The sequence below is a fragment of the Chinchilla lanigera genome, unplaced genomic scaffold (assembly GCF_000276665.1).
Source record: "Chinchilla lanigera isolate Chin_1 unplaced genomic scaffold, ChiLan1.0 scaffold00031, whole genome shotgun sequence".
Classification (NCBI taxonomy): Eukaryota; Metazoa; Chordata; class Mammalia; order Rodentia; family Chinchillidae; genus Chinchilla; species Chinchilla lanigera.
Window position 1 is genome coordinate 12378052 of NW_004955432.1, and position 26457 is coordinate 12404508.

Consider the following 26457-nt stretch of genomic DNA (forward strand, 5'->3'; position numbering starts at 1 on the left):
TATAACTAGGCCAGCCCTAAGGACCCCTCTACAGTGAGATAAATTTTATTTTAAAACATTTATTTCCATAGTGTGTTGATGCCTGTAAAATGATAGCAAATAGTTGTTGTACATCTCTCATTAGCCAGGTCCTTCCTGAGATGACTATGTTTATTGAACATGAGGTGGAGCTGTATGAATGGACCAATGGCTGTGGTCCATATCTTCCTTGGGCTTCCCATCCAAGTGGCAGGAGGCAAATGTATTTCATGAGAAAGCAGGCGAGTGAAATGGGACTCTGAAACATCAGATTGCTTTCACATACCTCGTGACAGATGAAAAGTTCAATAGCTGATATTGAAGAGCTGATGAGAGCAATTGTTCTCAGGCAGGAAAAGAGAACTTATTTTGGCCATTTTCTCAATAATTCTGGTAACAGCTGGGCAATGACTTAAACCTCACAGGATTCTGCCTTTAAGCTTAGAAATACATTAGTGTATGCCAGCATTAGAAATGGAATCTCAGACTGCTGCCAACTTAGACAACCGAGAGGAAATAGAGATCTATATTGTTCATAAGCTAATCCTTGGGAGGAGCTGTTACGCAGCAGCTGTGCAAACAGAGCTAACCCTGTTGCTTCTCTTAGACATTTGGCTCCAAATAGAACCAAGCCGGGAAGATGTGTACAAAAACGAATGCAAAGGTGATAGATCTTATTGTTGGGTTCCAAGCCAGCTGACCATCCATCTCACGATGTCTGTGGGCAGAAGAAATGTGAAAGTAATGAGAGGGTAAGCTGAGAAGCCAAGGGAAGGTGTGGCATCGACTTGTGCTTTGCTTCTTTCTTCTTCAGCATCCACATTTCTCTCGCGTGCTTTCTCTTTCCCTTTTCTGCCCATTCTTTTCTCTGCTGAAGCTTGCCCACCTTCTGGGGCAGTTGGATAAGAGAGAGAGGATGCTGCGCAGAACAACTTGTTAGGTAACTCGAGTGTGCACAGAGAAATCAGAAAGAATTGTATTAATGTACAATTAAGTGATGTACATGTATTATTTTAAAATTTTAAAATATTATTTTCCTTTCCTTTGAGTCACACCCCCTTTTCTCCATGTCTTCTATTTTATAAGCCATGCAGATTGAGAAGGGCCTTCTATTCAGTCTGAAGTACCTTATAGTCTCCAGGAGCATAGACTGGCTTTCTCTGCTTGAAAGGTACCACTTTTAAGCTAGGAATATACTATACATATAATGCATTCTCAGAGGGGTACTTTTACAGTGATTGCAGTGGACTTTGAATGATGATTTGGTTATGGGACACAGATGGAATTGGTTATGTGGGAAAAAGTTGGCAGGGTCAAATAATAGTAATAATAATAGAAAAGAGGAAAGGAAAGAAGTACAGGAGAAGGTGAAGAAGGAGGAAGAAGAAGAAAAATAACTTTTCATATGTAAAAATTTGCAGGGCACAATGCAGAGTTCTTTACTTTGACTTGTGTATTTTGATCAAAAGGGTGGCAGTTTACTGGGATCAGGTGGGCTCAAGCCGAAGTGTTCATAACTGAGACATTTGGGAGGAAGGGTAGGGATGCGTGGTAGGTACAGCACTGAGCGGGAGATAAAAGGTGAATCAAGGAACAAAAGAGAAACCAAAAGCAGAGCTGACATTTGAAGAAAGTTAGGGAGGTCAGGCATTCGTCCCCAATAAGTGGTGTAGCTGATTTGAACTTTGAGATATCTATTTAGGAGTGGACCTAATTTGGTGGATAGAGAAAGAAAGGAAAGAAATGAGATGGATTTATTCAGTGGCAGCAAAGCTGGAAGAACTGCAGGGAGAGCAAGAGCTAAGCTATGGGGTGGAGGGAGATAGAAGTGTGAATTTGACTATGAAGATGGGATAAGAGTGAGTAGGGGAGAGGCCTCTGGAGAAAGAATGGGAATGTGGGGCTGTGTTCTGAGGGGGTGCTGAGCAGAAAGCTCAAAAGTGCATCACCTGGCCCTAGAGTGGATGGAGCTGGTGTGAGGCAGCTGTGATTGTTCCTTACCCTGGGTGGGACACACCAATGATTAGACAAGGGAGAGCGCTACACTCAGAGGTGGGTTTGATTTACCTGCTTGGCTTCTTGCCATTTGCAAATGAGAGACCAGCTTTTTATATGTGTGAAGTAAGTGAGCAATAATTAGCGGTAGGCAGCTCTGACCCTTATTTTCTTAGACTGGGAACATCACAGTTTGCCTTTGCGGTGACCTACATTAGCCACAGGAATCTCCATAACTCATGTCCTTCATGCTTTTCTTCTCGATTTGCTTTGTTTGATGTGCTGGGAGATTTAGTGGGTTGGACTGGCAACCCTGGCCTCCCCAAGGCCTGTGAAGTTCAGCGCTGACACTGCATTTAATGCCACTATTTAAGCCATCTCACTATGTGTAAATGTTCATTCATTCACTGTAACATGTACTTTTCAAACCCTTTATGAAGCATTCTTTTGAGATTTCTTATGCTCCAGGGGGTTGATGTTAAGTGCCTGTTTTGGAATGGATCCAAAAATCAATAAATGGAAGAACCTCTTTAACATTGTAGCTCTACTACATTTTTAAAAAGATACTTTATTATTTCAGATTTCTGTATTGAATATAATCTTGTTTTACGTTCCCTCCCTTATTTTCTCATTTATTTTAAAATGCATTGGTTCTGTTGCTGGGAGTGCGAACCTGTGTGATCAACACCATCAGACATGTGTATCAGTTTGAAGGTAGTGTTTTCATTTTGCAAAAATTACTAAGGGCATACTTTACTTCTTGTAATGGAAGTTCTTTGCCAGAAAATCACAACAAATACAAAATGTTCTTGTACTTGTTCTTGTATGCTTTACTCCTTATGACCGTAATATATTGCTAATATTGTGTCAAGGAAAGGTAGATAATTTTGGAGAAATGTGGAGGCAGAAAGTTGAATTTTCTAAGTTTTCACTGACTGCATCTAGCTTATACTGACACAACTATTGCTTTAGCAGGGATGGTGTTCTGACTCTGCATTCTATTTCTGATAGCAGAAAAACTTCCAGCACATCAGTTAGCTTGGCTCCTATTGTCAAGAATATGTATACTTTCCCAGATGGCTTTTACCACTGGGTTCTAATTTTCTTCCTGGTAGAAATTTTACCAGTTGGTTTTGAAAATTATGGGCCGCCAGTATTTTATTGTTAAACCTCACTTTTTCTGTCTTGTAGCTTCTTTTGAAAAAAAAAAAAAAAAATCAGACAGTCTAACTCTGGGCTCCATGTTCCTCCATGTTGGTCATCAGCTGGAGCTGTACAGAGCAACGGAAGCCTAAGCAGGACACTTTTGCTCTGCTGGCCTCAACCTCTGCTCCGCTCCTTGTACTGTCTGTCTGGTTTCCATAGGACTGGGAATTTGTGACTCAGGTTTCAACAGTCCCATGTAGGTGGATGACTCCGAGCTCTCTTCTACAGCTCCAGTCCCCTATTCAATTTCTCATTTCATCTGTAGTATTGCATCTGTATTAGCCCCCAAAGTCCCATTGATACCTAATATATGGTGTGCCAAATTTTTTTCACCCTTTCATTTTTTGCTTTCTCTTCCTGATTTCCCTGCCATCTTTCTTTGCCCTCTCAAAGTTAAGTTGTACTGGTTCTTCCCCTTTTGCTTTCACATCCAAAGGCACCCAGAATTTGCCTCATCCTTCTGGCTGGGCCGTGTCCAGTTCACATGCTGTCTCTTCGCTCTCTTTCCACTCTAGCACAGAGGCAGTTGATTCAGATAGATGTTGGCTCCTGTCTCCCAGCAGCTTGCCTTATCTCTAGTTTCTGCCCTTATGTACCATGCAAGCGGGGTCAAGACTAGGCTGAAGCAAATTCCATTTTGCTTTTGTCACTTTCCCTTTACAAAAGATGCCGTGACTACCCACCATGACAAATAGAACTCACTTTTCTGTTTGTGCAGGGATTTACCAGTTGCTTGCATATACTCATTCTTCCCAACTAAAGTTGATTTGATTTGACGTGGGTTTATCCACATCTTTTGTATTTAACCGGCTGTGCTCCCTCTTTCACAGATCTTCACACATCCAAATCTTCCCTTTATTTGGACATTCCTCAATGCCCATCCCGGCTTCTGCTCACTCCAATCTTGAGTTGTGGTTAAATGCAACAGTGAATGCAAAGTGAATGTAACTGATAAGCCAGTGCTCATGGAACATCTCCAGCTGTACCATACGTCAGCCAACTTGAGTTAAACACTCCTTAAATAAAGAATCCTTTTATTCCTATTATTATAGATTAGCCTACACAGACTAGATATTTAGCACTGTCTAGCAAGTGAGATAGATTATGAACAGCAGAGATTGATCATTGTGATCAGTATCATTATTTCACAAATCTTTGCCCTTGGTCTGCAAGCAGAAATACGTGCCTTGGGAACACAAGGTACTTCTTGCCTGGGTATCCGTTTCAAAGTATCTTATATTAGGCTCTTGATTACATTCAAAGGACAGTGGCAGGACATTTAAGGATTTTTCATTTTTGTATATTCTTTGGTGCTCTTTTGCCTTCTATTACTTTGTCATCTACTTAGAAATACATCATAAATTTATGACAGTTGCATACAAAAAAATGGGCAAGTGAATACTCAAGACATTTAGAGTTAGCCACTGTTTTTCTCCTTTAATTTAGGAATTTGAGTCAGAGAGGCTTCCTCCTCTCGCAGGGTTTCCATTCAAGAGGCAAATATTGATAATTACCAACTGACACTGAGAATTGATAAGAACCTTTTCCAAACTTACTTTATTTGAAAGTGTTTCTTGTACCATTATTACCTGCATTGCCATCACATTAAAATTAAATCTCACTTGGGTAAATTTGTCCAAGAACTTGCCAGGGTATTAGCTCCCATTTCATGAGTTCATTAATGCTTTACTTTGAAAGAAAGTGCCGCAATAAGCAATATTGCCTTCAGGATGCAAATGAAAGTTTTTATAGAGAGAGAGGTATATTGGAGGTGAAATTATTTGTGACAGTTCAGAAGGCGTTTTACAGAAAAAGATTATCCTGTTAGGTCTTCAACAGCTGTTTTCCCCAATGCATATAATGTTAGACAAAATGAAATCTCCATGTACCCAAGCTCAGTGAGGAATGTTTATCGAGTCCACGGAAACCTGAACAGGGCAGGTCTGGAAGGGTTTGTGACAGCCTATTTTCTTTTCTCAGTGTGGCGATGAATTGCTCCATTAGCATCAAAATTGGAAGTCGTGATGATTCTTTTTTGATTCTCATTCTTTTTATCTGTTAAGAAACTTGTACAAAAAAATGTCTTGCAATTTCCGGAAGTAAGTTGCTTTTCTTTTTCATATCCGATGGTAAAATCGTATTTCTTTAGTCATTTATGTAGACATAATAGGAGAAGATTTATATAGAATTAGGTTTGATCTAAACTAATAACATTTTCAAGCTGCATTCCCTTTTGAGTAGTTCTTGCAGTGATGCTACAAAGAGATTTATTTGTATGTATTCACTTTTTTTTTCTGTATTTTTCTCCAAGGAAAGCAAAATGTCTGACAAAAGTGATTTAAAAGCCGAGCTGGAGCGCAAAAAACAGCGCTTAGCACAGATAAGAGAAGAGAAGAAACGAAAGGAAGAGGAGAGGAAAAAGAAGGAGGTAAATGCTGGGTACTTTGGTGCTGGGGAGGGGTGAAAGGAAAATCACCTGCTTGTAAGGGAATACTCAAATGCATAAGTAAGATCCCTTCAAATGATTCTTTAATGGTATCTAAATAAATTGGCCATCTACATACTTGGAACCGTAAGGTCATTGTGAAGTGTTTGTCGAACACAGTTTAAGTGGTAGGCAGCATTTGGCCAGGGAGCCCCAAGGACCAGGTTTACCCCAGACTTGAACGGACCCCTCAGCTGGTCTTTGACCTCTTTCTTCTTAGACATCTCCGAACTTGTCTGTTCCTGCTTAATAACATATTTACTTTGAGGGCTTGCCGAGTTTCAGAGAGTTAATGGTGCGTAACGCCTGGCAGTACCTAAGATTTCATAGTTAGTAATCAGTAAATGTTAATTTTAAGAAATGATTTTAAAAATATGACCCAAAACGTTTTAGAGGAGAGCTAGAAAATGATAGCCGTGGATTTCCATTGCTTCCAAAGTGGTATGTATTTCTCACAGTGAATAAGAATCCCAGGTTTGGTTAAGGGGAAAGGAGGTGAGAAGGTTGGCAGAATAGTGTAAGAGGTAGCACTTCCGGTGTTAGAGCCAGAGAGATATTAAGGAACTTCACTGAGGCTTCTTTTTACACCAGTGAAGCATCAGAGACCCAGAGTGAAATGTAGCTTCTCTGCTGCTAGAACCAGAATTCTACACTCTCAATTCCCAGTTCAGTGCCGGCTGTACCACTGTGTTTTCCTCCACTATCTCAACAGAAGAAACATTAAAAAAAAAATTCTGTAATTGGTTGTTGCAGTGCAGAAATAACCCAGATGCCAAACATATTTCTAGGGAGAAAACTTCGTACTTTGTATAGTGTGGTACGCTTGTATATACACAAACCAGAGCTGCTTCCCCATGTGGTATTTTTCCTTAAGGAAAAATAAAATGTGTTTTGATGCTTCATAATCTAAATAAATATTGTTGCATGCCATCAGGCTGAAAGACCAAACTAACAGATTTATAACAATTACTATTTTCCAACAAAGTAAAACGTAAGCGCAGTTGCATTTTACCCTTGTGGCATCTCCCATCTCTTCTTACCATTATAATTTGATTGATACAGTAGTTTGTTTGTCCTTGACATTGTGATAATGTTTTTTTTCCTTAGAGATCTTTGCAGTTATGTCTGCAGTTTTTGGGTGAAATAGAGGTGAGAATTGACAAGGAATTGCTATCCACTTCCATGCAAAGTCAAAAAAGGCATTAAGTGATTACATTTCCTTCAAATGTCAACACTGACGGTGGCTTCAAAGCACCTGTTATCCTTGACTAATAACCGGTTTCCTTTTAAACTGACATTCTAATATCCAGCTTGAATTTCACAGATTTACCACAAAATGTGATGTGATATAGGAAATCTGGTTTAAATTATGCTGTCTGCTTCATCTTTGTCATTTTATACATTTTGGGAAAATTATAGGCAAACAAGACCAGCTACCTTTTTTTGTTTGTTTGTTTGTTTCTATAACCAACCAGTTTTGCCTGATGGAGTTTTGGCCTTTTACACAGCTAAAGGAGCCCTTGGATCCTGGAGGTAGCAGGTGGTGGGAGGTGTCTGGAAGGAACATCTCGATATTCCTGGGCATTTACCTGGTTCTGGAATTAAACTCACATGAAATCCTGATTTTCTCATTTTTAAACTGACAGGGTGGTTTGAGTCCATTCAGAATCACATGGCAGTTCAGTCCTATTCTCCCACCTTTACTTTCTGTTTAGAGCATGATCCAAGTCAGGGACAGATTTTGGGATGCACTGGCCTGCATCATCTTTAAGCTCTGTCCTGGCTCTAAATCTTCTATCTTCGTAATCTGTCTCCCCTCAGAAGATCTTCCCTTTGTTCAGAGTAAGCGTATTTCATAAACTGTGCTGATGTAGTTTGTTCTGAGTAGACCATTTAGCAGGCAGAAGACAGTAAGGCATGGTGGTGACATACAGAAGCTTCTGAGGGGTATGTGGCCTGGAAACTTATCTCTGCCCTTTAGGCCGCTAAAGAATACCTTTAGTGAGAGCCTCACTGCGGAGCAGTGGAGGACACAGTGAAAGAGGTCAGTAACAAAGAGCTTTCATTGGGCTTCTGAGACCAGCAACTGGAGTGGGTGAAGGGGACCCCACGGAAGGGTATGTACACCGTTCAGAGTCACTGCTAGTGAGGCATTTTTCAAAAATGCCCCATTACTGAAGGAATCTTATAGTTCAAGTTCCTTAGTTCATGCGGTGATAGCATTTTGTAGCTGAAAGACACCTGGAAGTAATCTCTTCCGAGCTGTCTTTTCCAAACAAGGCAATAAGGTCCAGGCCATAGAAACAGCCTTTACTTATCTGAAGTCTCAGGAAGGACCCTCTTACTTAACAAAATGTCCAAATCAGAAACCTGGTCTCATCCTTACCCTGTTCCTGTCCCAGACTTACGGTGATGATCAGGTTTGAAGCCGTTATAACATGATTCTCTTTTCTTGTCCATTTCTTTTCTCCTTAAACTCCACCTACCAGCTGGATTCTGCTACAGGTTGAATATCTCAAATGCATGGGACCAGAAGTGCTTTGGGGTTTGGATTTTTTTCAGACTTTAGCATGTGCGCCTGTACACAGTGAAATAATGTTGGGGATAAGATCCAAGTCTAAACACTAAATTCTTTTATGTTTCTACGCATAGCGAAGAGGAGTTTTTATGCAACATTTTGAAGAATTCTGTGCATAGAACAAAATTTCATGGTGTGGAATTCTTCACCTGTGGCATCATGCCAGTGTTCAAGCGTTTGGGATTTTGGAACATTTTGGATTTCAGATTTTTAAATGGGGTGCTCAACCTGTGCTTCGTATCCCTTTATGGACCATGCTTTTTCAACCCAGAGTTTACGGAATTCTCTTCCTTATACTTTGGCTGTTTTTCCATTTCTCACTATTGTCCTTCACCTGGCTGTTAGCTGCGTGTCTTTTAAGTTTTCCTCTCAAGTGTGACTTCTTCCAGAGAACTACCTGTAATACCTTTACCCACCCATCTCTGGGTTAGTCCTACACCCTGCCCTTGACCTTGTCAAGCCATTAGCATAGAACTTTTTTCTTGCCTCTGCAGGGGACTTTCTGTCCCAAGAAACTGCAAGTTTTGAGGTTAGGTCTGTATGCTGTATGTCGGTTTTGTTTTGCCTTTTAAAAAAAAATCATTGAAACAATGTCTGGCACAGATTCTGATAGTAAAACTCGAGCCAACAGACCACTGTCATCGACTCCTAAGTTTAAGATTTTCTAGTTCTTGTGTTGTTTGTAGACAATTAGGAATAGCCTTGTTTATCATTGTGATTTTTATAAACTTACTTTAAGCGTATTTTTAAAGTGAAATAAATTTGAAATTAAAAGGCAACAAAAATGCTCTTTGGTGCTGAATTTAGTGATGATTTTTTTTGCCCGTAGCTCTGAAAACTAGAGTAGAGTAGGACCACCCACAGTGATCATCTCCACAGAATGTAGAAAACTATGCATATGTATAAAATTACCACTCTCTGCTTCTTTGGATGTCAGCTGTTTTCTTTGCTGCGACATGATGGATGAAATCTGATTTTAAAATAAATATAGTGGTCACCATTTAAATCACAGGCCCAATTTCATAAAAATCAGCTTTAATGCAGTGAGATGAACTTGACAAGGGCCACCCTGAGGTGTTGTCCTGTCGTTGGCCTGAGACCCAGTCACTGGAAGGTGGGATAGGCAGAGTCTTTCAGCCTCACTTGTTTCTCCACTAAATGTGGGATTGTCTTTGAAAAGTGACTGACAATTGTCAGTCAGCAAGTTTTCTTTCTTTGACTATTTCCTCTGAGTCTCAGCTGTGATTATGCTTCACAAAGAGAAATATCACTTACTGGAAAAGTACCTTACAGATTTTTAAGTACTAGTACTTCAGAATCACTCCTTGAATCATTAAAACACTAAGGTAGGGTCCTGGAAAATAAAAAAATTTCATGACTAGGGCACTCGATGTAATTGTCTTGGATGAAGTAACACATTGTTTGGTTTAAGGTGCTTACTGATAACTATCTTTATGTTCAACAAACCCCAGTTACCTAATTTTGAATGGTCAGCTTTGATGGTTTTCCTAAGCATCTGTTTAATCTAGGTGGACATTTATCCTTATTAATAAATACCATTATATTGCTTGTCTCTTCAAGTATTAAAAAAGAAAAAGTAGCAGAGAACAAGTTGCTGAGGTGCTTTGTGTTGTGAAAGTAATATTCTGGGCCAGGGATACTTATACCTGTTGATATGTGATTTACCCCTTAATACACTTCTTGAACGCTTACTACTTAAAATTAGAATAAATCTCAAACACACAAAAACAGAGCCTATACCTTTCTGTGCAAGACAACATGACAGAAGTTTTAGAGAATATGCCTTAAGTTGGTTCAAAGGGAAGAGATTAGGCAGATTATTTTCTAGTTACTCTGTGAGCACTCCATTGAGAATCTGCAGTTTAATCACTATGGACACTGCTGCCCTTCAGTAAATTTTTGTTGAGAGAATGCAGGAAAGTTAAAAATATTTTTTGTTGCTAGGATATAGAAATGGCTTTGCTATGAGGGCCACGTCTCGGATTGTCTAGATATCTTGCTCAGGGAGGTATAGTTGATGGAAATTACCCTACATGATGCATAGTTCTAAGATTCTATAACTATAATAATGCTTGCCAAAGGCGGACAGTAAGCCATGTATTCAATTCATTTTTAATTAAGCATCCTCCATGTGCCTGCCCTTGAACTTGGTGTGAGAACATTGTAGTGATCAGAATAATTATGTATCTGCGCTCAGTAAAGCTGACAGTTCGCTTAGAGCTGAGCTCTTCCCTGCAACACCATACTACCCAGTGTTGGATTTCTAGGACGGGCTTTGCTTTTCTTGATATTTTTACTTGTATTTCATAGCTGCTATGGTAATTAGCTTTTCTTCCATTTTTCTTTAAACATTATAACAGCTGAACGTGGATAGGGATCCTCACTTTGCAGTGTTCTTCTTCTTGTTTAGCTCTATCTTTGCCTGTCGGAACACATAAGTCTGGGACCCTGTTGCAGTGGTTTAATGCTGCAGTTGGAAACAAGCATGAAAATTTTATATCTTCACCGATGGAGAGTATGCTGCCATTTCAGAATTTGGGGTTATGTGAGAGAGGTGAAATTCTTGAGTATGTTCTTTAGTTCTTATTGGCTTCCAGAATGATGGTTTTCTCTCTAATGATAGACTTCAAAAATGTGAGTGCCTTTTAAGCCCAAGGTGAGTAATGACAGAATTGTTGAGTCTAGAGTGATGTGTAGAGATGCCCTTGCTTATAATCAGGGTGTAGGCTACCATCTGGGGCTAAGTCACCAGGTCAGTAATTGTTGAATGGAGTTACTGCGGTACAGTGCATGAACTCATTCTGCTTCAGATGCCATGACTTTGATTACACTTTTCATGACTGATGGAGTTAATGTACCTGTTAGGCTACTCAGCTTGCTTCTGGAGAAGAAAGAACATCTGGTAATTGGACAGCTGTTTTTAGACAAGCTTTGTGATAGCTTCACATCTGTGTGCTGTATGCTCCTAAGCTTCCTTAGGAGGTAGCTACGCATTAATTTTCTCATGTTACAGTTGTGGGCAAGTTAAGTTCTCCTAAGTGGTGTCATACACTACATTTTTCCACATAATTTTCTCCTTTGAATTCATGTGTACAATGAAATCTTATGAAAATTTGAATTAGGTGATAAGAATTATAGCAATATTATAAGTCTGTATTATCTTAATATAGATTCTAACCCAGTTTATTTGTAAATCATAATAAACTTACACTACCAATACACATAAAGCATTTCACAGTTTCACATTTTCATAAATAGTTTTACTTTTTAGTCAGATTCCAACAGTCCCTGTTTCTGCAATTCCAAAAGTGGGCCATGAATATTACAAACACTGACTCATCAAGTTGATGCTCCAGAAATGATAAAATGTCGAAAAAACCAGAATTCTTTAAAAGAAATGTGTAGCCCCAGTCAGAAATACTTTGCTCGGTTAATTTCTTCCAAACAGGAGTGATATAAACTTTCAGACCATGTAATAGAGGAAAGGGATTAAAAACTTTTAACTGAAAGAAAAAGTGAGCACCAGATCAATAATGAGTAAATGGAACAGCTATACTTTTTATCCTTTACACATACAGTTATATCTATTTGTGGCCCTCACTTAGTCTTCCCTGTCATATATTCACTATTCTCCATTATAGCAAGGAAAAGTATACATTTAGTCAGATTATTAATTGCTGTTACCGTCATCTACTCTTTTTAGGCAGATATGCAACAGAAGAAAGAACCTGTTCAGGATGACTCTGACCTGGATCGCAAACGACGGGAGACAGAGGCTTTGCTGCAGAGCATTGGTATATCGCCGGAGCCCCCTCTAGGTACTTCAAAGAGCTTTGTGTTATTATTCTTCAACTTGCGGTTGTGTAGGGTATACCATGTCCAACACTGACTCTTTTTTTTTTTAAGTCTTTAGCTTTGTGGCTTTTTATTTCTATTCTGGTGGTTCAGGTTGCATGCATTTTTGGAATTGAGGGGGCTGGAACGAGATGAGAAATAACGGTTGTAGGATCACTAGTAATTTGCTGCTTCATCATATTGCCAGCAAATTGTTTTATTCTTGTTAAATGAGTTTTCCTTTTGGTAAATACAAGAAGTCTTGGAATTTTTATGAATTGAAATTTGGGGATTTTTAAAATTGTTTTTATTAAATTGTTCTTCATTTTCATTGCTGAATTCCAACTTCTCTTTGCCTACCAAAGTCCTGTGAATCTAAGTATAAATTTTAATACTATCACAGGAAGAGTTTTCCATGTTGGGAATAGAATTCTCATCGGGAAATTTGAAGGAAAACTTAAAATGGTGGCAGATTAGCAACTAATTAATACATTTAAATCGATTTTACTCTATTGTATGTCTTGATTGCATTGCTAATTGGCATTTTCACTGCAACGTCCCTCCTCCGACTCATTCATTCCTGCCTGATTCATTCATGAACTTTTTTTGTTATTAGGGGTCTAGATACTGCATTATTTGTTTTATTTGTGTTGAATATACCCATGCATGTATTTTTTCTCACATTTATGTATCATATGATATTCTTTTATTTTATGCTTTTATTTTTCATATATTCAAGAGTACTCCCAGGGTGTCTATAAAATGGCAATATCCAATATAGTGAAAAAACTTAAAATAATACACAAATAATTATAGTATTAGAACTATTTAAAATAATTCACCACTTAAGTCTATCACATTTTTATACTAAAATTAAATTATATTTATTTCTATAATTACTTAAAAATAATTTTCCATATGCAGTAAATGTTTTCATTAATCTGAATGACAAAGAATATATAATCCTATCTAAATTAGTAAGTATTGCTGGATATAATGTAATGCATACACACAAAACTTGAATACCATTACAGAATTTACCTCCATCTCAACTTGTAGTAGGAAAAAGAATATGTCTAAAAATAATGTAATAAGCCCTAATAAAATTAAATGATTCTGTTTAGCTTCCTTATGTTGTGGAAGATGTCACCAATGAGGTATTTGATAGGCCTTCTCTGAGAAGCCTGCAAACTTCTCAGTACTTAGCTAACATGTATAGCAATTAGACACTTTGCAATCAGTTATATTTGTGCTTCAAAATAGTCCTTGAAATGCCGTTTGCTTGTGAACACAGTAGTGGTACATCCTAGTCTTCCCTATCCTATATAATGCCGGTAATTAAAGTTTAAGAACAAGATACTTAACTATCCCTAAACCATAACCAGCTTTTCAACTTTCCCTGCATGTCTGCCAAGGAACCCTGGCAGGGACTGACCCTATTTTCATTTTCCTCCATCTCTCTGATTTAGCATGGAGGGCATTCGATGTATTAATTGTGGACCCTCATTGAAAACTCCCAGCTTCTTGACAGATCTGCCATTGTGGTATAAGATTTTGACAAAATAGTTAAGCCCTTTACCATATTAAATAAATAAAAGGAGATTGCACATGATTGAAACCAAATTGGAGTCTACCCTCCTGTAGTGAAGTCTCACTCTGCTCAGATGGCTTCTTTGGCATGTATGATACTAAGAACTCATTGAGTCATTTTGCCAGGAGCTGTCTTGGCTGGATGGTGCCTCATTTATATGAAGGACGTTTGACTTTATCTGGAGAATAGAGATGAAAAGTACATTTATATTTCCTTTAGCTTTTTTTTTTTTAATAGCCTTGCTCTCGGACTGTCAGCTTGTGCTGACTGTGATCTTTGAACTTGCTTCTCTTTTCTGCAGAAAGACAGTTCACTGCTGTATACGTGGCAGCACCTTCTACAGCTGCTGCAGGGGAAAGAAAACAAGTCCCAAATGCTGTAAACAGTACAATGGGCTGAAACTGTTAATTAAATGTAAAAATAAAGCAACTTGGCATTTTCCTTTGTTCTGAAAGAGATTTTCAAATTACAGGGTTCAATATGTACCCTTCCTCTACCTGTCACTTAGTCTCTCATGGTGAAGCATTTGGCATGCTCCGGGAAATGCGTTTCCCCCCAAATCATACATACAACAGATTTTTTTTTGGCCATTTAAAATTGCTTAGGATTACATACTTTATAGTCTTTAAAGTTTTATAGACACTCATTTAATTTTTCTAATAGGTCAAATCTATACTAACAAAGTAAAGTGAAGAATTGAAATGATCTAGTTTATCCTAGCGAGATATTTGACTCGAATTATCTGGATAGCTGTTTTGATTCTCCATCTTACTTTGTTAGGGTGGGCATGGCCTCAGAAGCCCCAGGTTAATTCTGTCTAAATTCATTTCAAATTTTAATTTCTATAGTATGAAAAATTCACTTGACTTTCTTCCTTTTCTTTCCTTTTTTTTTTTTTTTTTTCTTATCCTATCTCAATCTCTCCTGGCCATACAACCACTTTAATTTGAGTCCATTTGTTTTGGTTTGTCTGACACTGCTCTTCACCAGTGCAGCCACTGCATTTTTTAACATGGGATACCTGTTATTTTCATTATTTAGTCCCAACCCCTATGTCTCCCTCCTCGAAATCAGTGAGCACTCCCAGTGAAGCGGGAAGCCAAGACTCAGGAGACCTGGGGCCATTAACAAGGTAAGACTTGTCCCTTTAGAAGGTCATGGTGGAATGTCAATGATACACCAGAACACTGTTAAAACACGGTGAAATGTGCACGCATCTGGATGCATACTCAACCATTTTGTGTTTAAATCCGTATTGGCTCGCTGTCTTTTAGTGGCGTAGCTATGATTTTGAACACTAGAAATGATAAACTTATAAAGCCCTTCTGTGTCTTGCTTACCAAGCGTACCCATTAGCTTAGGCTTAAAAGAAACAGGGAGTGGACCAAAGATAAATTGATTATATATCTAGTTCTTCATTATTCTACTTTGGTTTTGGTGTCTAACCCTAAATGTTTAACTTGAAAACCATCTGTTTATTTGTAATAGAATTAACTAATTTGAGAAGTTAGTTCCCAAAATGTTGTAATTAATCCATGTTGACTGTTTTTGTTTAGTGAATCTCTATTGCCAAACATTTATCCCACTGTCTATACTCATAAATCATGTGGACATATTCTACATAATGTAGACATAGACATCGTCTGATTTGACTGCTGAAGGGATATCTAAAAAGTAAGCACATGGAAAGAAGAAAGAAGGTTCATTAATAGGAGTGGAATCTTTTCCAGGACTCTCCTATGAATACGAGTGAACTGGAGGACTGCAGCAGCTATTAGCAAATACCCTGTTTTTTAAGAGGCCAAATGGCAGCTGGATGTGGTGGTTCATGTCTATAATCCCAGCATTCTGATAGTATAAGAAAGAAGGATCACCAGTTTGAGTGTAGCCTGGATAATTTAGCAGCTTAGTGAGACTATTTCAAACTAAAAAAATAAAAAAAGGGGTAGGGCTATAGCTCAGTGCAAAGGCCCTGGGGAACTACCTCCCCCCCACCCCCAAAAAAGCCAGGTGGTCGCCTCGTGGCTCATGGTGGTTGAATTTATGTGGAAACACAAACCCAATTATTCCATATCTTCCAATTTTCACAAGAAGCTAGAAATCTGTAACTGTGCAATAATTTCCTAAACATTGAATGCTGACTTTTAAAAAACGGAATTATGGGCCAGATTTGCCATGTAGGTGGGCAATTTGTGACCTCCGGTTTAGATTTTTAATTTTTTAATTAAGCTTTAATCAACTATTTTAATCAAGCTTCAAATAAAAAGAAGCAACCCTCCTCAGCGGTGCTCTTCTGACAAAGCAGACTTCTGTATAACTTTTAGTCCTTGTCCATTTGCCTACAGTTCGTGGCACTGCATGCATTTTGGGGAGGAGGTACAAAAGTTTGCATTTTTCTTTTTCCACTCAATGCATTGAGTGGAAACTTACTTTTTGAGACTGAACTGTTTCTGTAGAAAACTAGGCAATTTGGTAGGCAAAACTGTGAACATGAGGATAGACTAGAATTTTTTTTCCTTTGAGAAGCTAACGTAAGACTAGAATGATCTCACACGTATCTGCCCACTGATGTACTTCAGACTAGGGCATTTTGTTTGCATAGGGCTTTTCAAGTTAATGTATCTGCCCGCTTCTGTACGATGGTGTGGTGTCATTACTGCTTAATTTTGAGCCATGTGGTTGACAGCATTAAGTTCTATTACTGACTTCACAGTTGATCAGCCCTTCGAAAACTTTCTAGAGAAAGTCGACTTATGCTGTTAGTGTTCTGGAGACAGTAGCAGTTATTTCTTCTCAGTGAACATCACTGTTCATTTTTTTCACTGTCTTGAGTGATTTTCTTTTAACCTTGTGAAACACCAAGTTGGAAGAGAGGAAAGTCTCTCCTAACCCATACAAACTCCAACTAATTCCACTTCTTTATAGGAAAGTTCTGGCAAGAGCGGGTAACTGGAAGTCAATGAATAAATCCCTTGCTAAGTGCAGGTTTTATAAAAGGCAAGAAAACTGGCATTGGAAAAGGACAGATTTTAGAAAAATGAGCACAGAGTTTGCTTGAAGAGACTACGTTAGAAGCTTAGTAAGTCTTGCCCTTGTTTTGAACTTAGACGCATTCCACACAAATTTATGTTTTTGTTTTAATAAAATAGAGATGAGAGTTAAATTGCAGGAGAATATTATATTTTGGTTTTAAAATTCCACTTGGACTGCCTTTTTATGTAAAAGCAACATCTTTGCAAACAATTGCTGTACTATTAACTTTAGCACTTCATAAAACTGAGACTAGGAAAAGAGCTTGAAAGATAACTGAGTGTAACTCTCTCGAGTTATAAATTTGTCATTCGTTAGGAATTTGGACTCTTCCAAAAAGAAACACTTTCAGAAGATAAGAACCAAATTAACACACCTGGTTATAACTATGCACCCATAAATTTGGTCATTCCTTTGCCAACAATATTAAATCAATATTACAATTTTCTTTAGAAAGCCATATTGGCAAATTTGTAATCCCTCTAACTAGTTAATCTGTAAATTGATGTATTCAATGTACTCCATTATAGAGAAAAGGTGAAAGTAGTGCTTTAAAAACAGAAAGTATAACAAAAATCCCTTTCATTGATTTTTAGGAGCTTTTGAGTGAATGTTTTAAGGAGAAATGTATAATAATTTTTCAATTAGACTAGTATAATTATTTAATTTAAAAAAACTGAAAGTGTCACAATTTGTTTTACAATTTCTGCTTCTGTTATTAGAACTCACTTCCCATTTACAACTTATATTGGTGGTATTTTTCTCTTTTTCTTGATCAGTTTTGGTAGCACCAGTCATCGCTCTGTTAATCATAATGGACAAAGAATGAACATTGCCTTTAAAAATGAATTTGATGTTAAAAATTTAAAGGCTAGTTTGATTTATAAACATAGATTTAAAAAATCCTTACTATACTATGTGCAACTGGAATCCAAATTGATATTGATTAAAAACTGCAATTATATTTTAGTAAAGAAAATGTTAACACAATTCAATACATAAAAAAGTCAGAGGGAAAAGTAATCATTACAATACATAGCTAAATAATACATGAAAAATTTAAATACCTGTTCCTCTGCTTTAAAATTCAGCAAAGTAGGAACAGAAGTATATTTTCTCAGTGTGATAAATAATATTAATCTGAAACCAACAGCCTATGTTGTTTGTACACAGGAATGAAGAATCACTACTATATAGCCATTTAAAAAGAGTATCTTTTGTGTAATTGAAAACATTTTTCTTCCTCAGGAAATGATGAATTCCTTGAGAATAGGTACTAAGTGGTATCAAAAGCATATAATAAGCATTTGAGAAATGTTTGCTGAATGAATGAACTATAGTCTTATTTTTTTACAGATGTAGTTGCTAAAGCACAGAGAAAATTAGGAAATTAGTGGTTTTTTTCAAGTTCATGTGGAGCACATTCACAGTGCCAGATTTCAGCCTAGGCAGTTTAATTCAAGTTTCCAGATCTATACCTCTGTCATACACTATCTCCAACAGCAGTTTATGTAAATGATATATTACCTACTCCATGCAATTACTGTGGGCAGTTAAACACATTAATATTTGTAAAGCATTTGAAATGGAGTGTGGCATATGGTATGTATAACATGAGTTATAGCTGTTATTAAAAGCAGTGGTATTTTTTCATGCTTTGATTTAGCTGTTTTTCCAAGGAAAGAGATAGCTTTAGCTTTTCTTGTGAATCATGTAGGCATCATTTTCAAATTGGATAAGCACGCCTACATCTTATCTAAGTAATTATGTAAAAACATTGAACATAACCAGGCCAAGGACAGATCATAGCGTAACCCCTAGAGAGTACTTTCTGGATAGGCTAATCCTTACTCATGAGTCTTCAGATATCCCACCGGAGATGAGGCTAAGTCACGACCATTCAGCACACGTATATTCTTTTCACTTTTCTGGGTGACTCATGAGGGACTTAGCACCAGGACTCTTTTTGTGTTTAGTAGTGATTCTTTAGAGTTCTCAATGGCAGGCCAACCTGTACACCTATGGAAACCTAGGAATGTATTTTGACCTCATAAAGTTCCCCTGGACACTAGGACATGAGCTGTACCTTGTTCTAAACCTGAGTCAGAGAAGAAAACTTTCAAAAATTGCATCAAGGATAAATACCTATCAATGTAATAAGATATCATGCTATCTCCTGTTATAATAATAACTGCTAATAATAAGACTCGCCCCATGACATCCTCAACAAAATACTCAGAAGGAAAGATTTCTGATGTTTGTTTTGGTGAGAAGTAGCATAGGAGGTAATAAAATTAATTTTTTTTTTTTGGCCATCCTTAATCTTAAAACCATCAAATTCTATTTTTTAATCAAAGGAATATTCAATGGCCTCTTCCAACATTTTATTTTTAATTATCATTAATTGAAAAAATGTTTTCAATTACACAAAAGATATTCTTTTAAACGTCTATATAGTAGTGATCCTTCATTCCTGTGTACAAACAACATAGGCTGTTGGTTTCGGGTTAATATTATTTATCACACAGAGAAAATATATTTCTGTTCCTACTTTGCTGAATTTTAAAGCAGAGGAACAGGTATTTAAATTAATTATCTTGAACAAGACTTGTGTGCTTTATACAATTAGAAAATATAATCAAGTCAGTATCACAATATAAAAACATATTCCTACCACCAGAGATTAACACTCTTAATACTTGACTGTTTTTGCTTTGGTATAATATTTGTCATACTATATATATATCAAATGGTCTGTGCTCAAATTATTCAACCTGAATTTCTAATCAAGTGGTTCTATTTTTCTATTTCAGTATATTTTCACCTTATGTAATATCAACGCCATCTTTAAATTTTCCCAACTGCCTCCAACATAATCCCTGTCGTAGCATTTATAATATATGCCTGTCTTCCCAGTCATTGGCATCTGTTAGCCAAATGCCCTTGTATCCATAGATTCTCTCCAGGGAGGTGCAGCCCCTCACCAGGGAACCTCAAATGCAGCGAATGGATAAACATCTCTGAAGCCCTTAACAGGGAAGCAAAGGTACAATAGGAAAAGCTTTGGACAGCGTTCCAGCTTTCAGCTTTGTGCGCACTCCACATTAGAATTCAGGGGCAAAAAAAAAGGGACAGTTTTCTGCTTTAAAACATCAAGTTTCTATGCAGTTCCAAATTAGTTCCTTTTGACAGAATACTTTGTTAAAATTCAGATATTTGATATACTCAGACTTTCCTGTCTGCTGCCTAGTGAACTCTCAAGTAAGAAATTAGATTGTCTAGAATAATTTGATTCTGAACCGCTTGTGCAGGCTGCACATGGAAGCCACTCTTTTTTCATAAGTGACCTCAAGAAGAGAAAATGCTAAGGAACCACGTGGGTCTAATGCCCCAAAGAAAATACTCAGAGCTTTCATCATTATCCACAATCCAGTTCTGAAGCCTTACAGGGCTTTTTACTCATTTTTGGTGAAAATATCTTCCAGAGTGATCTGATGACTTGGAAGCCTAAACAAAGGCATTAGGAGCTACTAGTAAGGGTGAAAGAATATAATAAATGCAAGGCTATGGGTAAATTTAATAAGATCATTATATTTTGCTTACTCAAAAAAATTTTAAGTTATGACATAAAGAGGAACCGACAAGATGTTACCTGCTACTTGGACTTCAGGTAGACTGATGCAAGGATGACTCAAAATCATTCTCTTTGGAAATTGAAAGATTTACTCTATAGAGTTTTCTCCTTCTGTAGTAATTTAACTGTTTAGTTCAATTTCTAAAAATTTCCTGGGCTGGGGATTTAGCTGAGTGGTGCTGCACCTGCCTGGCCAGTGTGAGGTCCTGAGTTCCATTCCCAGTACCAAAACAAAAAACAAAAAAACAAAAAAAACAAAAAAAACCGAGAAGTTTCTTATCATTTTGCCTCCAGTATTGTATGTGCCCATAGAGTTACACTAACAAAGTAAGCATCCGTCTTAGCAAAGGGAGCCTGAACTTCCTTCTAGAGAAACTGCCTGCTTGGCAACAGATCTCTGTGCAAGATCTGAGGAGACTGTGTCCTCATTCAGTGATGGAAGCCCTGCATATTTTTTTTTAAGTGGCTTAGCATGTACTGTATTGGCTCCAAGGTCATCCAACGCAGGGAAGATTCTCACACAATAAATTAAGAAAAAAAATTTTAAAGCGATATAAATGTATATTGCACAGTTCCAATTTTATTTCTGACATCAAAAATCTTTATCCATATCATTGCCAGTTCAAGAAAGGAAATAATGGGGACTAGAACAGAAAACATTAAGTTATTATTTAAGCACCATCCTTACCCACTGGGTCTCATGTTAATAAATGTGACAGATTGAGTGATACGATGGATTTTGAAATGTCCTTGTTAATTAGTGTTTTCCTTCTGGCAATGGCATTTAAAAATAAGATATTTGGGGATGGCACTGATTATAGATTTTTCTATTTGGTACTATGTTCACTGTGGCCTAAATTGTTTTCCCGTTTTGTTGGTTGTTAGTGGTGTCTTTGACAGGGAAGACATGTGGAACAAGAATTCAGAGCAACTTTGGCACTCACTAGAGTCCTGTCCTCTGCTGTCTTAGAGATAAAGGGAAGAACACAACAATTTGGATTCTGATGCATTTGTTTCAGGGATTAACTAGAATAGCTAAGTCCATTTGGCAGAAAAGATGCTGGACCTCTTGATTTTCAACACAAATCAGCAATATGATCAGCATTTTATAGGTAGATTTTCTTCTTCAGCGCAGAGACGAGTCTAAAAACTTTCCTGGGACCTGTGGTACAAGGCTGAGTCACTTATAAGTCCTTTGGTGGTCATTAAAGAAATCAGGTAGATGGGTCCTTGTTAGTTCTTTAAATAAAAACTGTTTCTTTATTCTTTCACACTCATCTATAGGGAAGGCAAGTAAAGGTCATTCATTGGCTCATTCATTCATCTACTCAGTAAATAGTGGACAGTTTGTCTACCAGATACTGTGCTAGTTCAAGAAACATAATGATAGGAATTATTCTTGCTTCTAGAGATCCTCCATCCAATATATGGGCAGATTTCATTTGAAGCGATCAAAGATGCTGCTATGTTGTTACAGCTCTTAAATATGTGTGCTCATAAGATGAGCAATAATGTCATAAGCCATTATTCCTAAATCACCTGGAATAAATCTGCAGTATGTTCAGGTGGAACAACTGATTTTGATTCATTACTGCCCCACATAGTCTTGACACTGATTAGGTACTGATAAATGTTCATTTACACTATGCGCTCGTGCCCATGTTGCACTGCTCGCAGAAAACTGGGGTGAAATGGGGGTCGGCTGAGTGTAAGGATGAGAACACAGCTACAAGCCAGAAAGTTTTCTGGTCCAGAGTGTGACCCACTTGCTGAGCAAACTGCCTCACAGTAGATGCTGCTACTCCAGAGGACTATGTGTAGTTGTTATGAGAACTGAGGTACAAAATCAGGCTTTACTCTCACAAAAAAGGTAGAAAGCCAGTTATGTGACTCAAGGCAAATGGTTGGAGGGGGAGTATCATGTGTTTGACTTGATGCGGAGCCCCTGGGCTTCATAAAGTGCTTCTGACTCCTGTGAACCATGTTCAGACTTAGCTTTAAAGCCTGATGCAGGTCTACAACTGAGACCAAATAGACAGAAGACTGGTAAAGAGAACTGCGCAAGCAGAAGCCCAGGCACTTCTCTAATTCATGTCTGAGAGAGGCACGCTGCTCCTGAGTAATATTGCTGAGGTCAAATGTATTGGGAGGACACATGTGAGCTGGGCTTTAAAGAATGCACATTTTAGAAAGGTAGAGATGGGAGATAGACCTTCCCGGAGGATATCATGTAGAATGTGTATCAGTGAGTGAGAAGAAGAAAAGGCCAGAGTCTAGGAGACTGGGAATACCACTGAGACACTTGAGACCCCTGGCTCCCACGCGTGACACCTATTCGTTGAATTTACTGGCAACTTGTTAAAAACACAAGTGCCTCTGCCACAGGTCTGAGATGTAGTCTAGGCCATTGCACTTTTATAATGCTTTAAGAACTGAGGACTAGCTTGGGAACTAGGGCTCTGGTGAGGAGGACTGAAGGTCTAAACTAGGGTTGTGATAACAAAGAAGGAAAGGAAAAACACATGAGATAAGGAAGGATGGTGTGCGGAGAGATAATGTCCATTAGGCATTTAAAAACTTAAGATTTGGAGCTCAATGTTCGTGGAGGTTTTGGGGTTACTTTTTGCAGAAGATGCATGGACTTCTATGAAATTTCCTAGGGTAAGAGTTCAGAAGTCAGGAGAGAAGACATAACCTTGGCTGGAGAATGCATGTTTTACGGGATGAGAAGAGTAAGGGCCTTGCCAAAATTACAGTGAGAGGTGGGAAAGAAACAAGATTTTCAGGAATAAGAAAATGAGAACATTCTGTGAGAGCTAGTTGTGATCAAAATCAGACCAGCCAAGGATGACGAGCAAGAATTGGCTATGGGATTGGATGATATGGAAGTGGTAGTCCTCGTTAGCAGCTACAGCAGCAGCGACAGCAGCAGGAGCATCACCATTTTTTTAAGTTAGTATTGCTACTGATATTTCATTTTTGCAGTCTGAGTTCTTGGGAGTAAAACCGGCCCAAGAGTAATTCAGTTATTATAGTTCTTACTGTATATTCACATATTGCTTCCCCCAAACTGTACTAATGTAAATGCCACCAGCAGTTATGAGAGTGGTTCAGCCACGTTGAGTGTCAGGTCATAAATCACATCATCCTTATCTACTGTCATCCAAATACTTATTGGGCATCTCTTTCTGATTAACCAAAACCTAGAAAAGGTGAAAGAAAAGACACTTTTTTAGGGAATAGCTTTAAGGCTTTCTAGTCTGATTTCTAATAAAGACAGAAGAACGGAAACCTCCAAATTGTTGTTGGTGAGACCTGAACAGGAAAAAAAACGAACCACTCATCAGAGAGCAACATATATGTGACTGAGACGGCCTGTCTGTCACTCCTAAGTTATATTTCTACAGATGGCTAAGGCTTATTGTTGTTTGAATTGTTTCTAAAGTTTAACCTCTATTTAATTAACTGGAACTGAACAAAGGAAATCGAACCAATGAAGAAGGGCTCTTATGAACTGGATAATTGGTGAATTGGTGAAAGGTTTAAAATCTAAAGTTCTGTTAGTCTCTTCCTAGGTCACTACTGGTTTGAAGAACTGTGATATTTTGTCTATAATTTTTTATAGAGAAATATTGAAAAATAGTTTGACCCTCTCATTTTAATGAAGGGCTAGAGGGTAGGCCTTTTGGGATGAGATCTCAGAGGATACACTATTTGATGTGTTCAAATCAAATGAGGGAGTTATTACTTTCTATGGTGTGAGAAGTTTTCTACTTAAAATTTTGAAATAAAGTTGATAAATTTGACCTTCATTGGCACATCCGTGACAACCAGTACAAATGTAGGCACATAGAATCATGACAGTGCTCCTCGGTCTTGAGTAGTAAGGGATTATTGGGTAATTCAGCATCTGTGCAAATAGCAGGGCCCCAGTGAAAGACATCGGAGTTCTTATCCTCCACTGTCAGAGACTAAACCTAGGAAATCAGATAAAACTGGTCAAAGCAGGCAGATGCAATTCATCAAAAAAAGCAAAGAAAACCAGGGGTGGCTTTTCAGACAAAAATATGAGACAGAAGTACAATTGACATAGTTACAAGAATGAAGAAGAGGTATCATTCCGAAAGAGGTGGGTTGGTTAGTCTAGGAGTTAGAGAGAAGGAGAGCCGGGCAGCAATGAGCGGTTGTGTGTAGTCTTAGTGGAGAGTGGACAGGTGGAGGGAAGACTGGGTGAAGTTATAATAGTTACACCTTCACCTTTGCCTGTTCTAAACTGAAAGACAGGGCTGGCCAGCTAGTGTTCAAGAAGAGCAGGATTGTGTGATCAGTTGGCTGGAAATCACTGTTCTTCTGATGAACTGGTAAATTTACGTCTGCAGTAAAACTGACTCTTGTAAGACCTAATAGACTAACATAGCTGCCTAAGTTTAATTAACTCAGCACTGATGAAAATGAGGAATCTCTGATCTTACCAGAGAAAGTTGTATCTCTTGGCTCTGCTTCCAAAGAATGGTGGAAGTGTAGCTCATAGCCAGGTTGGCTGTCAAGAGTTAGCACTCAGTGAGAGGAACTTTAAACTGTCAGCACCTTTAATCTTTCTTATGACACTTATTTTTTCAGCTAATATCTATTAAAATTTTTAAAAATGAGAACTGCAAAAATGATGAGAACTGCGTTCTTCCTGGCACAGGTCCTCAGTGTGTCATTAGGCATACATTTTTATATGTCTCATTTCCTTTACTTAAATGTCAATTCTTAGGTGTAAGTCACATGTCCCTCTGCACCCCATGGTGACTCTTATATGGATGCTTTACTTTCTGCCTTTGTTGACTAAACTATGGATGATAGATAGATAGATAGATAGATAGATAGTATTTTGTCTACACATACAAACTGTAGTTTGCTTCATAATTCATTTAAGCTACTATCGCAGTGTTGTATCCACCAGATCCTGAATAAATGTTTCCTGAATAAATAAATGAGTGGTGTTATCAAAAGTATTCTCCCTCCAGTATGCATTATTGAGCCATTCCAGAAATGACTACAAAATAGAATTAGCTACTATAGTAAACAGGGTGATTTCTATAGGAAAATAATTTGTGATAGTATAACCGGTTCTCATGCATTTACTCAGAGCTTTACTACTTCTTTCATTTTATAAGCAAGCTACTTGGCAAGATTTTAAATTGCTCAAGAAGCTTTAGGGGAAACTGTTTTTTTTATTCCCACAGTTACTTGACAATAAAATAGTTGGAAGGTAAGACCGATGTCAATTGGTGAAATAAAATTATTTCAGTTGAGGAGAGGGAGCCAAAAAGCTGTGTAATAATCATCCTGTATTCTAAAACGTAAATCACAGAGGAACCGGGAACGTGTTTGGGGCCTGCTCCTTCATTTTGCTGAGAACAGAGAGAGACTTGCCTACTGACACAGCAGAGCCGCATCCGGCACACAAACCTCCTGTCACTAGGCCCAAATATGGTCACCTGCAGGAAAACTCATCATAAGTTTACACAGCAGGGGCTGGGGATTTAGCTCACCGGCAAAGCGCCTGCCTGGCAAGCGCAAGGTCGTGAGTTCGGTTCCCGTTACCGGAGAAAAACCAAAAAACAAAAAAAAAGTTTACACAGCAGGAATCCACCAAACATGTAATATACACTCCTCAGCCATTTTTGGAAACACACACCACCTTTGCCCATTGAATGTACTGGTTTTAAGGTTATTTGAAAATAAAAGTACATTCTGTGTAAATATGACCACTTCACAGATAATAATGGGAAAAGTAAAAAGAAATAAAACTGATACCCTTAATGGTACCCTTGGATTTATTCTTTACCCCACAGCTTGTTACTGACAATGGCTATGATTTGTTTTCCTGGATAATATATACATAATGGGGTAGGGCTAGGCTTGCTGTGGGGTTACCTACATACATTTTTGTATATCTTTGTATATATTTTGTATATCTATTTATATATATCTTTGCCATTCTGGCTGAAAATTCAAACTCTAGGCAACTAATCAGTAGACTTCCTAAGGGAGTAATTCTGATAGAATCACTATTG

The 26457-nt window shown here is 37.9% G+C and overlaps 1 protein-coding gene across 1 annotated transcript in view; it reads left to right on the plus strand.

The window, feature by feature from the left end:
- Positions 1-5530: 5530 nt before the first annotated feature.
- Positions 5531-26457, plus strand: part of Dync1i1 (dynein, cytoplasmic 1, intermediate chain 1) — a gene marked incomplete at its 5' end in the record, with an annotated part of 273910 nt that continues 252983 nt past the window's right edge. The window contains 3 exon segments of the mRNA XM_013516078.1: positions 5531-5647; positions 12007-12121; positions 14719-14860. Of these exon segments, the coding sequence (XP_013371532.1) occupies positions 5540-5647; positions 12007-12121; positions 14719-14860 (365 nt within the window).